Source organism: Oncorhynchus tshawytscha, linkage group LG03 (assembly GCF_018296145.1).
Source record: "Oncorhynchus tshawytscha isolate Ot180627B linkage group LG03, Otsh_v2.0, whole genome shotgun sequence".
NCBI lineage: Eukaryota > Metazoa > Chordata > Actinopteri > Salmoniformes > Salmonidae > Oncorhynchus > Oncorhynchus tshawytscha.
In genome coordinates, this window is record NC_056431.1 from 3,386,621 (window position 1) to 3,401,615 (window position 14,995).

The 14,995-nt window shown below is 46.5% G+C and overlaps 2 protein-coding genes across 4 annotated transcripts; both read left to right on the forward strand.

Moving 5' to 3' along the window:
- Positions 1-3,875: 3,875 nt before the first annotated feature.
- Positions 3,876-7,559, forward strand: LOC112238999 (ictacalcin). The gene is made up of 3 exons (XM_024407518.2): positions 3,876-4,025; positions 6,721-6,863; positions 7,128-7,559. Exons 2-3 carry the CDS (start codon positions 6,726-6,728, stop codon positions 7,266-7,268), a joined length of 279 nt encoding a protein of 92 aa, XP_024263286.1. The 5' UTR covers positions 3,876-4,025; positions 6,721-6,725; the 3' UTR covers positions 7,269-7,559.
- A 1,728-nt stretch (positions 7,560-9,287) lies between these two features.
- LOC112238995 (protein phosphatase 1 regulatory subunit 35) lies at positions 9,288-14,511 on the forward strand. 3 transcript variants are annotated; one of them, XM_042307493.1, is made up of 9 exons: positions 9,379-11,056; positions 11,178-11,229; positions 11,364-11,643; positions 12,066-12,194; positions 12,654-12,901; positions 13,054-13,174; positions 13,413-13,637; positions 13,914-14,047; positions 14,189-14,511. In XM_042307493.1, the coding sequence occupies exons 5-9, from the start codon at positions 12,698-12,700 to the stop codon at positions 14,357-14,359; spliced, it is 855 nt and encodes a 284-aa protein (XP_042163427.1). In that variant the 5' UTR covers positions 9,379-11,056; positions 11,178-11,229; positions 11,364-11,643; positions 12,066-12,194; positions 12,654-12,697; the 3' UTR covers positions 14,360-14,511. The 3 variants fall into 3 exon arrangements, 2 of the variants coding, with proteins under 2 accessions (XP_042163422.1, XP_042163427.1); XR_006080138.1 differs by lacking the exons at positions 12,654-12,901; positions 13,054-13,174; positions 13,413-13,637; positions 13,914-14,047; positions 14,189-14,511 and having other exon boundaries at positions 9,288-11,056; positions 12,066-12,108; XM_042307488.1 differs by lacking the exons at positions 12,066-12,194; positions 12,654-12,901; positions 13,054-13,174; ... (1 more) ...; positions 13,914-14,047; positions 14,189-14,511 and having other exon boundaries at positions 9,288-11,056; positions 11,364-11,937.
- The last annotated feature ends 484 nt before the right edge of the window (positions 14,512-14,995 follow it).

Consider the following 14,995-nt stretch of genomic DNA (forward strand, 5'->3'; position numbering starts at 1 on the left):
TGGAGTGGGGAGTGGAGAAGAGACTGGAGTGGAGAGTGAACAAGAGACTGGAGTGGAGAGTGGAGAAGAGACTGGAGTGGAGAGGGGAGAAGAGACTGGAGTGGAGAGTGGAGAAGAGACTGGAGTGGAGAGTGGAGAAGAGACTGGAGTGGAGAGTGGAGAAGAGACTGTAGTGGAGATTGGAGAAGAGACTGGAGCGGAGAGTGGAGAAGAGACTGGGGTGCCGAGTGGAGAAGAGACTGGGGTGGAGAGTGGAGAAGAGACTGGAGTGGAGATGGTAGAAGAGACTGGAGTGTAGAGTGGAGAAAAGACTGGAGTGGAGAGTGGAGAAGAGACTGGAGCGGAGAGTGGAGAGTGGAGAAGAGACTGGAGCATAGAGTGGAGAGTGAAGAAGAGACTGGAGTGGAGAGTGGAGAAGAGACTGGAGTGGAGAGTGGAGAGTGGAGAAGAGACTGGGGCATAGAGTGGAGAGTGGAGAAGAAGCTGGAGTGGAGAGTTGAGAAGAGACTGGATCGGAGAGTTGAGAGTGGAGAAGAGACTGGAACCGAGAGTGGAGAGTGGAGAAGAGACTGGAGTGGAGAGTGGAGAAGAGACTGGAGTGGAGAGTGGAGAAGAGACTGGAGTGGAGAGTGGAGAAGAGACTGGAGTGGAGAGTGGAGAAGAGACTGGAGCAGAGAGTGGAGACTGGAGAAGAGACTGGAGTGGAAAGTGGAGAAGAGACTGGAGTGCAGAGTGGAGAAGAGACTGGAGTGCAGAGTGGAGAAGAGACTGGAGTGGAAAGTGGAGAAGAGACTGGAGTGGAGAGTGGAGAAGAGACAGAGTGGAGAGTGGAGAAGAGACTGGGGTGGAGAGTGGAGAAGAGACTGGATCGGAGAGTTGAGAGTGGAGAAGAGACTGGAACCGAGAGTGGAGAGTGGAGAAGAGACTGGAGTGCAGAGTGGAGAAGAGACTGGAGTGGAGACTGGAGAAGAGACTGGAGTGGGCATCAGTGGTGTTATTCATCATCTCTCTCTATTCCAGGGCCAGATAGAGACAGAACACACCTAATAACATTCAGGCAGCAGAACAGGTTTTGCACATGTAGGGTGGTAGTCTACTCTAGTGTTTACGAGTACTTAGAGAGGGCAGAGCAAAGTTGACTTTAGACTTAGGGTTCACAAAATAATACCTGAAACATGTCTGTACTGACACACCTACAACTGAAAGAGAATGAGAGTGAGTGGAAAACAGACTGGAGTAGAGAGTGGAGAGTGGAGAAAAGACTGGCGTGGAAAGTAGAGAGTGCAGAAGAGATTGGAGTGGAGAAGAGACTGGGGTGGAGAGTGGAGAAGAGACTGTAGTGGATATTTGAGAAGAAACTGGAGTGGAGAGTGGAGAGTGGAGAAGAGACTGGAGTGGGGAGTGGAGAAGAGACTGGAGTGGAGAGTGGAGAAGAAGCTGGAGTGGAGAGTTGAGAAGAGACTGGATCGGAGAGTTGAGAGTGGAGAAGAGACTGGAACCGAGAGTGGAGAGTGGAGAAGAGACTGGAGTGGAGAGTGGAGAAGAGACTGGAGTGCAGAGTGGAGAAGAGACTGGAGTGGAGAGTGGAGAAGAGACTGGAGTGGAGAGTGGAGAAGAAGCTGGAGTGGAGAGTTGAGAAGAGACTGGATCGGAGAGTTGAGAGTGGAGAAGAAACTGGAACCGAGAGTGGAGAGTGGAGAAGAGACTGGAGTGGAGAGTGGAGAAGAGACTGGAGTGGAGAGTGGAGAAGAGACTGGAGTGGAGAGTGGAGAAGAGACTGGAGTGGAAAGTGGAGATTGGAGAAGAGACTGGAGTGCAGAGTGGAGAAGAGACTGGAGTGGGGAGTGAACAAGATATTGGAGTGGAGAGTGTAAAAGAGACTGGAGTGGAGAGTGTAAAAGAGACTGGAGTGGAGAGTGGAGAAGAGACTGGAGTGGAGAAGAGACTGGAGTGGAGAGTGGGGAAGAGACTGTAGTGGAGATTGGAGAAGAGACTGGAGCGGAGAGTGGAGAGTGGAGAGTGGAGAAGAGACTGGAGTGGAAAGTGGAGAAGAGACTGGAGTGGAGAGTGGAGAAAAGACTGGAGTGGAGAGTGTAAAAGAGACTGGAGTGGAGAGTGGAGAAGAAGCTGGAGTGGAGAGTTGAGAAGAGACTGGATCGGAGAGTTGAGAGTGGAGAAGAGACTGGAACCGAGAGTGGAGAGTGGAGAAGAGACTGGAGTGGAGAGTGGAGAAGAGACTGGAGTGCAGAGTGGAGAAGAGACTGGAGTGGAGAGTGGAGAAGAGACTGGAGTGGAGAGTGGAGAAGAGACTGGAGTGGAAAGTGGAGATTGGAGAAGAGAATGGAGTGCAGAGTGGAGAAGAGACTGGAGTGGGGAGTGAACAAGATATTGGAGTGGAGAGTGTAAAAGAGACTGGAGTGGAGTGTGTAAAAGAGACTGGAGTGGAGAGTGGAGAAGAGACTGGAGTGGAGAAGAGAAGAGACTGGAGTGGAGAGTGGAGAAGAGACTGTAGTGGAGATTGGAGAAGAGACTGGAGCGGAGAGTGGAGAGTGGAGAAGAGACTGGAGTGGAAAGTGGAGAAGAGACTGGAGTGGAGAGTGGAGAAAAGACTGGAGTGGAGAGTGTAAAAGAGACTGGAGTGGAGAGTGGAGAAGAGACTGGAGTGGAGAAGAGACTGGAGTGGAGAGTGGAGAAGAGACTGTAGTGGAGATTGGAGAAGAGACTGGAGCGGAGAGTGGAGAGTGGAGAAGAGACTGGAGTGGAGAGTGGAGAAGAGACTGGAGTGGAGAGGGTAGAAGAGACTGGAGTGGAGAGTGGAGAAAAGACTGGAGTGGAGAGTAGAGAAGAGACTGGAGTGGAGAGTGGAGAAGAGACTGGAGTGGAGAAGAGACTGGAGCGGAGAGTGGAGAGTGGAGAAGAGACTGGAGCATAGAGTGGAGAGTGGAGAAGAGACTGGAGTGGAGAGTGGAGAGTGGAGAAGAGACTGGAGCATAGAGTGGAGAGTGGAGAAGAGACTGGAGTGGAGAGTGGAGAAGAGACTGGAGCAGATAGTGGAGAAGAGACTGGAGCAGAGAGTGGAGAAGAGACTGGAGTGCAGAGTGGAGAAGAGACTGAGTGCAGAGTGGAGAAGAGACTGGAGTGGAAAGTGGAGAAGAGACTGGAGTGGAGAAAAGACTGGAGTGGAGAGTGGAGAAAAGACTGGAGTGCAGAGTGGAGAAGAGACTGGAGTGGAGAGTGGAGAAGAGACTGGAGTGGAGAGTGGAGAAGAGACTGGAGTGGAGAGTAGAGAGAAACACAATCTGTCTTTCACTAAAGTGAAGACAGATTTCACTCAGATTCCTCAATTTGTAATTGAGCCTCTTCATCTGTATAAACCTCTGGTCGACTCTGAACACACACAGACACACAGACACAGACACACACACACACACACACACACACACACACACACACACACACACTCTCTCTCTCTCTCTCTCTCGCCCTCTCTCTCTCTGTCTCTCTCTCCTCCCTCTTTCTCTCTAGAGGCAGAGGGCTAATAACAGAAAATATCTACCCACAACCCATAGTGGGAAAACAGGCTGCCTAAGTATGGTTCTCAATCAGAGACAATGATGACAGTTACCTCTGATTGGGAACCATACCAGGCCAAACACCTACAAATATAACACACAGAACAAAACATAGAATGCCCACCCCAACTCACGCCCTGACCAAACTAAAATAGAGACATAAAAAAGGAACTCTGTATGTTTTCTGTTATTGTTTGGTTACTATTCTGATACAGTCATGTGAAGTAATCATTAACTTTAGAAAATCTAATATAATAAAATATCATTTGTTCAGTAACTAGTTCACATGTACATTTCAGTTTCCATTTCCATCAGATCAAGAGGGACAAGGAGAGGAAAGGGGAGGGGAGAGTGGGGTGTGGTAATCAATGTTTAAAACCAACAGCCCATACCTCTCTTCCTCACTCCCTCTCTCTCTCTTTCTCTGACTGTCCAACTCCTCGCACAACTTCGGTGAGTGAAAACTAAACCTAGTAAAACATGTACCTGAGTGCCTCGCTGATAAAATGCTTCAGTTTGTTTTAGCTGTGTGTGTCTCTGATATGTTAGATGTGCCAAATTATACATTCTCAATGGGGGGATTACAACATTTATTTGCAATTGTGTGTAGTTTGTTTGTTTTATACTTGACTGCAAAAGTATGAATGACTTCAGGATGTGCTTTGCAACAGTTAGTAAGCGACTGTCTACACTGTTTGTGCTCTTGAGCCGAGCTCTGCGGAGGGCGTAACTCTGTCTGCCTTTCCATTCAAACATGTGTGGGTGCTACTCAGAGCACTACGCAGTTTAAATGAAAGAATCTCTCTTCTCTTCCTCCTCCTCCCCTCTCTCTCTTCCTCCCTCAATCCTTCCATAGTGCAGAACACTACCTCTTTCTATCCTCCACACCCCCCTCTCTCTCTCTCTCGCTCTCTCTTTCCTTCACTCTGTCCTTACCATAAACTCTCTCTCCCCTCACTCTGACCATTCTGTGAGTAGATTGTGTTTCTAGTTATCAGATGGGGGGGGTGTGTAAGAAGGTGTGTCTGATTGGATGCCTGCTGGTCCTGGGGCAGCAGACAGTGACTCAGAGAGAGATCAGTGGAGTCCACCACAGTGACTGGGATTGTTCCTTACAACTATAATGTTGTGCTTACCATGTTCGTACTGTATGGTAGCTTCAACGTCCTTATTTGACCGCACTTACTGCAAGTCACACTGGAGAGGAGGGTCAGATAAATGAGGGATTTACTTTACAGAAGCTTCCTTAAACTCAAGAACTAGACTATGGGTAGGCAGAGAAAGAGAGAATAGAGAGAGCCACCTCCCTATATAGTGGTGAGATATGTGAAGGGACAGAGTGAAGAGACACACCTTAACCTAACTAGATAGAAAGAGGGTGGAGACAGGTGAGGGGTGGGGGAGGTGCTGGGATTTCTATGTTATCGTTTGCCTGAAATTACCAACGCGGCTTTCAGCCTGCCCACCAATGTCCTCCCATCTGTCTTTTTGTCTATCCCTCTCTCTCTATCTTTCTCTTTATATATATATATATACTTTGTATCTTTCTCTCCTTAACATCCCCCAGAGTTAAAACTTGATAGGGACTAGGTCCCTGTGGCGGGATCAAATCAGCGGAAATTTTAGAGCGCCACCGAAAGTTTTCGATAAAACTCAAACTTTCATTAAAACACACATGCAAGGTACTGAATTAAAGCTACACTCGTTGTGAATCTAGCCACCAAGTCAGATTTGTCAAATGCTTTTCGGCGAAAGCATGAGAAGCTATTATCTGATAGCATGCACCCCCCAGAATACCAGACCGTCAACAAAACAACAGATTTTGCGGTAGCCGGCGCTACCCAAAACGCAGAAATAAAATATAAAACATTCATTACCTTTGACAAGCTTCTTTCTTGGCACTCATATATGTCACATAAACATCAAAATTGGGTCTTTTTCCCGATTAAATCCGTCATTGTATACCCAAAATGTGATTTGCTGAAGACCGGTCTGATCCAGAAAAATGCCCCTTTACAAGACGCAACGTCACTTTTTAAAATTACAAAAGTTGCCTATATACTTTTACAAATCACTTCAAACTACTTTTCTAAACCAACTTTAGGTATTAATAAAGCAGCCCAAAAATGCCAGCACTGGCGACATCGTGTGGAAGCTGTAGGCGTTTACAGGGGATCCCCATGTATTTTCTTCAGCCTTAGACAATACATTGACTGGCGGATGAATATTATTTTTGTGTTTTTGGTGAACAGTTTTTCGAAGGATTTTTACTCCTAAACACATTATGTTATAACCACAGACACGATTTAACCAGTTTTAGAGACTTCAGAGTGTTTTCTATACACACACACTTATCATATGCATATACTATATTCCTGGCATGAGTAGCATGACGCTGAAATGTTGCGCGATTTTTAACAAAAAGCTGCGAAAATTCGCAGCCTCCTAAACAGGTTTGAGGGAGACATGCAAGGGCGTTGGCTAGAGCCATGCCTGTTTGTGTTTAAACAACTCAGCCCCCTCTTCTCTTCCTTTCTCCACTCCATATCTGCCTCTCTCTCCGCCTCTCTCCCTCTCTAATTTCCTCTGTTGCGTTGCTCTCCATCTCTCCTCCCCCTCTCTTCCTCTTCCTCCCTTTGTGGTAGAGAACTTGTTTGCAGTAGTGGGGTGTGGTGTGTGTGCAGTTAAGTCTTTGCTGCGTGTGCAACAACCGTTAATATTCTTTAAACCCTGTATTCAACCTGAACCTTATGTTTAAACATGATTAAACCAGTGGCAACATTTCTTTATTTCCCAGACATGTATGGAATGGTGACCCGGATGTAAGATAAAAATAGATTTGAATTGGATTATTCAGTCAACAATAAGACATTTATCCCTTTAACTTATTTCCTGGGATTTCACATTTCAAAAATTCAAATAAATTAATCAAATATTTCACATAATGTTGATAATATTAGATGTATTATACTGTGAATACAGAGTAAACATTCCTCTCTCTGTGCATGGACATCATGTCCACCAGCATCCTGCTATCATAATAAAACATTGATAATACCGCAAATTAATAAGCTATACTTGTACCTCCATTCTCTCTCTCTCTCTCTCTCTCTCTCTCTCTCTCTCTCTCTCTCTCTGTGTGTTGTAGTCACCATGTCACAGGTCCAGCAGGCTATGGCATTGCTCATCTCAGCCTTCCACAAGTACTCTGGCAAGGAGGGCGACAAGACGACCCTGAGCAAGGGAGAACTCAAAGATCTGCTCATCGCTGAGCTTGGAGAGATCATGGGGGTGAGTGGATCCTAGGAACAGTTCAGTTCAATCATGCTTTATTAGCAGCACGACCAAATACAATACTGCTAAAGACAGACACTATTGAAAAATTGAATTGCTTGGAACATCACAAACACATGACCCGCCTCATCCAATAGAATAACTTAATCTCTCACACCTTTATAAACAAATAACAACTGTGTGGATTCTAGTTTGAACTTCTGAAATCAAAGTCTCACCTATTACCTCTCTCTCTCTCTCGCTCTCTGATCATTATAACAGAAAAACACTGACCAGGCAAAGGTTGACAAGATCTTCAAAGATCTGGACGCTAACTCAGATGGCAGTGTGGACTTCCAGGAGTATGTCACACTGGTGGCCTGCCTCACCCAGATGTGCAATGAGTTCTTCACCAAGAAGTGAAACAGCTCCCCCTGCCCACTCTCCACAGAACAGCAGCTCTTGCTCCATGAGTGAATTCACGATAAGATTAGCAAGATCCTCAATGCAGGTTCAGAGGGACAGAGATGCAGGTTTACACACATACACAGAAAAAGGGTTGGGTTGATTATACACACCACACATAGACAGACAGGTGAAGGACACAGACACTGACCTATACACATACAGACATATAGGCTACTATCTCATGAGATGGAGAGGAAAATCTTTGGTTTGTTTCAAGTGAAAAATGAAATAAACTATTTTAATATGTTTGGAAGAAAGCTGACTTATCATTTGTGCAGGTGTGTCTGTGTCTGTGTGTTTGTGCATGTGTGATTGCCTGTGTATGTCCTAAATAGGATACAGCAAGCAACATGAATCAAACATGAACCTTTGTTTTCAGACACTTGGTGAAATAATACAATATGTTGATTATGTCAACGTAACCCAAAATCACACAATGAAATTAGGGGTTATGAGGCATACCCTATATTTGATTACTTAATTACGTCACAATATTGTATCTACTCCAGAGCCAGTAAGAATACAGGAAGTCAACTGTTACTGTGAAGGTTCAATAGAGCCACATATAGGACCATCTCCAAGATGAAGCCTCCTACCGAGCAACATGAAACAACAAAGATAATATTCAAATAATGATACTGTATCGCAGGTCTCCATAGAGAACCATCTCCAAGATGAAGCCTCCTACCCAGCAACATGAAACAACAAAGATAATATTCAAATAATGATACTGTATCGCAGGTCTCCATATAGAACCTATTGGACAATACTGAAGATGAAAATTAAGATTAGCCGTAGTCCAGCAATCGCCTAGTCTTAGATTAAATCTAAGACGAGGCTACATATGGAAGTTTGTACATGTCTATCACCAGACGATCATCGTTGCGGGTCAGAGCAGGAAGGAAGGGGAAAGCAACAGCGGCTACATAAAAATAGTGTGTAAAGTAGCACGCAGTAGAAGGAAAGGTTGTTCAGGTGTCAGGAACAGGTGTCCTGAGAGTGTGTGGCTGTATGTTTCAAGCGTCTCAGAGTAGGAGTGCTGATTTAGGATCCGTTTTGCTTTTTTAGATCAATATGAATGATACTACTTGGACAGAGGGGGACCTGATCCTAGATCAGCACTCCTCCTCAGAGACACGATACATACAGCCCCTGGTCACGCAGCCACTCGGTTGAATCTAACACATCTCTATGATGCATTAGTCTTGATCAGGGTTGGAGCCAATTCCAGACTTTCTAGTCTGAACTGAACTCCATAGAGAACTTCCATGTCAAATTCAACTGATGAGAATTGAAATTGCCTGACACAACTCTGGTGTTAATAAAAATAACATTTAGGCCTACAGTAATCCAGGGTACTTGATATGTGAGTGTGAGACTAGAAGGTGGATGTTGTTGTGCTCCAGTCCAGTGCAGGGAGCCGGAGCAGAAGAGACCGACAGGGCCAAGTGAGGCCAGGAAAGAGTGAGGCTGTTCTGAGCTGAGCTCTTGGCTGTTCTCTCATCCATCAAGGTTTCGGCCAGAACATCTGAGCAGAACCCCCAGTGGGTTCTCATTACTGTTTGTGTGTTCATTTTACAGAGTAGGTTGAATGAGAACACATTGTATTTTATTTGGCACCTATTCCTTCTAGGCCTTCACCGGTTCTTGTGATGATTGAAAAGACGGGGCATTCAGGGACATTCACCATCAGACCATAGGAGCTTGTGTTGGGATTCAATACTCTTCACAATCAACAACATACACAGATAGATTGGCTTAACACATACGTCTGAGACATGTGACCATCAGTTTTATTAATTTATTAATGTGGTCTGTCCAGAGGAAGGAGGACAAAGGCAGTGGACATATTTTTATGGATGTCAATACTTGTCGTACTGGGAAACTAATTAGCATACGCTCAGTGGCAGTGGGCAGGCAAGGAATGCCACAAACTTTGCCATTGGCTGAGGCAGTGAGTAGGCGGAGGTTGGAATGAGAGGGTTCCTGTAAGAGCCTATCAGAGTGCCAGACAGTGGGGTGTGCGTGGGGGAGAAGTAAAACAGTCTCTCGTCATGTGAGAGCTCAAAGACACACACACACATGCTCCTCACCATGGAAACGCTCCTCACCTCTGGGTTGTCGTGGAGACACTCCTCACCTGGACAGTAGACTCCGCCCTGCATTAACCGGAATTATATAGTTTAGCCAATCAGACACCTGGCGGCTGGATGGAATAAGGAAGTAATCTGCATAGGCTAATCCTAATCCACAGACAAAGGCAATTTTAATCGGAGGTCTTCTCGGCAGGCTGGGCTCGTCTGGCTGGACCTGTAGGATTGATCCAGCAAAGATTGGAGGATACCCAAAATCTATTTCTCCAATAGGAATCCCAGATCACGCTTGTGACAGCACACACATGGATCTAATCTTCCTCTCTCCCATTGACCTCAATACAACCACATGGTGATCTGTTCAACTACCCCTGTTCTGTAGTTGTTCATGGAAGTAATTGTTGGATGTGCCACTAAGTTTAAACCCTCTCTGACTCTCTACCAACTACAGGTAGTAACCGGCTTTTGCACAGAAGGCTGTAGTGAATGGAGGTGGATGGAAGCGCCTTTGATGTGGTTTAGATAATCTATTGTTTGCTTTTGACTGTCTGGTGGCATGTTCGGCAGTGTGAAGAAAATCATCTCTCTGTTTGAGACTCGACGGCAGCCTCGCCCCCTCTCTCTACCTCCTTCCCTCCCTCCATCTCTCTCTCCTTCTCTTCCTGCATCTGTTTCTTCACCTCTTCCCCAATCCCTCCCTTCCTCCCTATCCCCTCTCAGGTCCAGTAAAAAAGCCCCCCAGTCCCCCTTAAAAAGACACTCCTCTCCTTCTGCCTCCCTCTCCGGCTGCCCTTCCTCCGTCTCTGGCTGCCCTTCCTCCCTCTACCCTCAGACCAAACCCAGACCCCCCCTTAACCCCCCACCTGTCCACCAACCACTACAACTTCCTGCTAGATGGAGAGTAGGAGAAGACGGCAGGGAGGGAGTGAGTGATACGGGTTGGGGTCATGGAGGGCTGAGAGGTCGTGGGGGGGTCAGGGTTAGGAACTCATGGCCGAGTGGACGGCAGGAGCTTCAGATAAGAAACCAAACATCTGTCACCATGGAGATTCCACAACACTTTTGGACCGCAACTAAACCTCAACTCCAGACCACTACTCAACCCCAACCTCAACCCCAGACCACTATTCAACCCCAGACCACTACTCAACCTGAACATCAACCGCAGACCACTACTAAACTCCAGACCACTACTCAACCTCAAACTCAACCCCAGACCACTACAAATCCAAAACCTCAACCGCAGACCACTATTCAACGACAACGTCAACCCCAGACCACTGTTCAACCCCAACCTCAACCCCAGACCACTACTCAACCACAACCTCAACCGCAGACCACTATTCAACCCCAGACCAATACTCAACCTGAACATCAACCGCAGACCACACCTAAACCTCAGACCACTACTCAACCCCAGACCAATACTCAACCAAAACCTCACCCGCAGAACTCTACTCAACCCCAGACCACTACTCAACCCGAACATCAACCCCAGACTCCTTCTAAGTCTCAACCTCAACCCCAGACCAATACTCAACCCCAACCTCAACACCAGACCCTGGCCCCGCTCCCATCCTGGTCGCTGTGTCTGAAGGGTACACCTTCTGTCCGGAATGCTGAGGCAGCCCTGCTGCTCTTCTGCCACAGGTAACCATGGAAATGGCCTGGCCATTTATTGTCAGAAGGTGACTGTGTTCAGGAATAGACATCAATGTGAACCATGTGCACTAAGACACAATCTCCTTTGTTTTTGTTGTTGTTGTTGCAGTGGCTCCAGTAGCAGTAAAATTGCAATTGACAACAAGATTGAGCAAGCCATGGTAGGACAGTGTGTTTATGGTTATAGTGTCTGTAATGCGTTGTATTGAAGGACTTGGTGAAGACCCATCTGTTGCTGGAAGAATTGTGACATATTTGATGATATGCTATAATGATATGTTGTATATTGCTGTAGGACTTGGTGAAGAGCCACCTGATGCTGGCTGTGAGAGAGGAGGAGGAGCTACTGAGGAAGCGGATCAACCAGCTGTCAGAGAGAAACGCCCAGCTGGAGAGAGAGAACTACATACTGAGAGCACTGAGAGACAGACAGAGACACTAACACACTCATCCACACTCACACATACACAAAGAGAAGTTAATAGTATTAGTACATGCCTTTCATTTTCTATTTAAAGGGGTGTTTTGATTAGTCCTGTAAAATGTGTATTTATATTTAACCTTTATGTACCCAGGTGAGTCAAGAACATATTCTTATTTACAATGACAGCTTGGCTATGATGATGATGATGTAGTCTCGTGTAATGATGATGCTGTAGTTATGAAGAGGCCTGGTTGCCAGTCTCTATAACGTACCATTTCTTAGTATATTCCATGTCGTGTGCCAATGGCAGTTAATGAGTGGAATGTTAGCTAAACGGAGACTGGTAACCAGGCTAATGAAGAGGGGTTCTGAAAGAGAAAGTGTGGTGTGCATATTCTGTAATTCTGCAAAAAAAATATGAGTCAAATAAATAACTGTTACTAAAGAAGAGTTTGACTTGTGCTCTAGAGTCCACCACTTACCAGCACGCAATGTAACATGCACGCCAAGGGGCGCCATTGTATAATTTCCTACTAACGAAGAAACCGGAAGTGTGATTGTTTTGTTCTGTAGAAGGTGTTATGGCGGCGCCAGTGGAGGGAATTTCAAAAGTGAGCAGATCCTGCTAAATAGAGTCAATGTATTAACAGTGAAAACTACAAGAAACGCGTGAGCTGTCATTCGGGACGCTTCCTCATAACAGTAAGTGGAGAATAAACGACATGATTGAATTTGCATAGCTTTAGTTAACGTTAGCTAGCTAATTAGCCAAACAACCCCTATAACGTTAGCTGGCTAGTAGTACAACAAGTAAAGTTAGCTGGCTAACTGACTGGTGAACTTTCTAGCATGTCTGCTGTCGTCGTTAGTTAGCTAGCTGGCTGTGTGCTGAAAGCTCCCACTGAATGGAATCTAGCCAGAGATCTAACGTTAGCTAGATAACGTAACATCGTCATATCTGGTTGGAAGTGTAAAGTTAACGTTATTCAACCTACAGTACAGATCCAACAATGGTAAGGGACTGGGTTTGGGTTGGGCATAGGACTCAAAATATGTTCAGTTTGCTCCATCAGAAAGGTTAGGTGAGGGGGTGTTAGGCAAAGTGTAACTGCCATTCAGAACCATACAACATATTTTGCCTTGTATCTTACCTAACATCAGTAACAGAGTCGCCCAAAGATAAAGACCCAGACTGGTGACCTAAGATGACCAGAGTAGGTCCCCTGCAGCAGCGTCCTCTAGCAGGGTGCAATGACCCAGACATCCGACTGGTCCCAATGCCTGCCCCGGTGCCCCTGGTCCCCGCTAGCCTCCTGCGGTGCCCGGAACTGGACCTGTCTCTCCCCCTCAGCCCAGACCCGCCACGACCCAACCCAGCTAGCCTGCTGAGAGGACGCAGCCACCGGCAGGTCAGTCTGACACACACACACACACTGACGGATAGTCACAGATGGTGCTTTTCTCAGTTGTCAAGACAGCTGTAGAAATTATGAGAGATCTGTGTGTGTCGGTCTGTGTTTTTGGAGAGACATCACTGAAGTGTGTGCCCCTGACTCTACAGGTGCGATTTGCCTCCGAGGAGCCTGTGGTTGTCACGGTGATAGCAGAGCCTAGCAAAGACCCTCCACCTTGGCAATGCCCAGGACACTCCAGCAGTTACTCAAAGGGGAAAAGACTCCATGGTAACTAACCCTCCTGGTCTAGAGTCTGATGTACTCATGTTCCCCTGCACAGGAGTTGCATGCATCAACCAATGGTTGTGTGCCACGTCATGGACTGTGCCGTCGCACCAGATTGCTATAACGTGATGTGGTTAGGTTGATACGTAAAATACCTATCCAGGTGTTATAAGATCTGGCATGAGTCAGCAATGTCTGAGCAGAGGACTGGTCAATATCTCTTCCTGTATTCCTCACATAGGTGGAGATATGTGTTGGAGGGCAAGGTCAGCAACCAATGAGGAGGCTCCCTGTGAGGAGAGGGGTGGCAGCCTCCCTGAAGGGGTGGAGTTAAATACTACTCTGGCTCTGAGGGCTGAGCTAGATAACGTGGCAGGGGCAGAGTTTAACTCCCAGAAGGCTGTGCAGGAGCAACTACAGAAGTCACACAGAACAAAGAACAGCATCAGCGCCCGGGCTACAGAGGGTAGCACACAGAAACACACACATGCAGACATAAACACACACATGCAGACATAAACACACACACACACACACACAGAAACATACACATGCAGACATAAACACACACACAGAAACACACACATGCAGACATAAACACACACACAGAAACACACACATGCAGACATAAACACACACACAGAAACACACACATGCAGACATAAACACACACACAGAAACACACACATGCAGACATAAACACACACCACACACTGAGTGTATGTCTTGTCTTTGTCTATAGGGGTGAACGTCCCTCCATCCCAGCACCTCTACAGGGCATTGGTCAATGTGAATGTGGAGGAGGAGGAGCTTATCAGCCAGGCTCTATGTGACAGGCTTCAGCTGGTCTCGCCCACATGCAGCCATGGCAACAAGGCAAGTCCCTCTCACTGACCCCATCTGATTACATTTACGTGTGTGTAAGTAATATGTAAATAAAGGTGTGTGTAGAGCGAAAGCACTCATGACCTGCAACTAGTCCATAACTGTATTTGTAATCCGTGTGTGTGTGAGCAGAAAGAGGACAGTCCTGACCTGCAGGTTTTCTTCAGGGGGGATCTGCTGAGAGAGAAGCCCCTCCTACCAGGGGAGGAGATTACCATACCACGCCCCCAGCCCATCCCACGCCCCGCAGACACAACCTTCGACCTCTACCACAGACACACATGCTGGGAGGCTGGACCCTGACACACACACTTACTCTGAACCTCTAGACTGAAAGGCCCTGTCCCAAAACTTAAGAAGAGCATTATCCCTTCTTTCCCTCCCTACCTCCGTCATTCTCAGATATAAATATTATATTTTAAACTAATTTAAGATATTAAAGGAATGAACCTGTATCATGTTGATGAGCGATCTTTACTGCTTGCGTGTGTGCTTGAGCCTTCGTTTGTGCTTGCTTGCATGCATGTACAAGTTGTGGGTGTTGGAGAGCGAGGGAGGAGGTAGAGGTGGTAGAGGGATGAAGAGGTGAGGGAGAGATTGTCCAGGGATCGAAGACGGCTGCGAGGTGAGTACACAGCTTCAATTCACACTGCTGGGTGTGTACTGTTTGTAACGGGGGTATAGAGGGCAATAGTAATGGTGTCTCTTGTAGACACTAACGGAAGCTAACTCTGCCATGGCTTGCTGGCCAAAGCCTATGGGGACATGTATGGGTTTTTTGGAGGGTTTGAGGATAAATGCCAAAGCATTTATGTAATCAAAACAAGCACAAAGGCATTATCAAATCAAAGTTTGCTTGTCACGTCCGCCGAATACAACAGGTGTAAACCTTACAGTGAAATGCTTACTTACCGGCCCTAAATAGGTATTAGGTGAACC

Excerpts from the sequence above, each read along its gene's own strand:
- LOC112238999 (XM_024407518.2), top strand. The coding sequence starts at position 6,726 with ATGTCACAGGTCCAGCAGGCTATGGCATTGCTCATCTCAGCCTTCCAC. Across the intron at positions 6,864-7,127 it reads AGCTTGGAGAGATCATGGGG|AAAAACACTGACCAGGCAAA; the intron begins GTGAGTGGATCC and ends TCATTATAACAG.
- LOC112238995 (XM_042307488.1), top strand. The coding sequence starts at position 9,963 with ATGTTCGGCAGTGTGAAGAAAATCATCTCTCTGTTTGAGACTCGACGG. Across the intron at positions 11,057-11,177 it reads CTGCTGCTCTTCTGCCACAG|TGGCTCCAGTAGCAGTAAAA; the intron begins GTAACCATGGAA and ends TTGTTGTTGCAG. Across the intron at positions 11,230-11,363 it reads ACAAGATTGAGCAAGCCATG|GACTTGGTGAAGAGCCACCT; the intron begins GTAGGACAGTGT and ends ATATTGCTGTAG.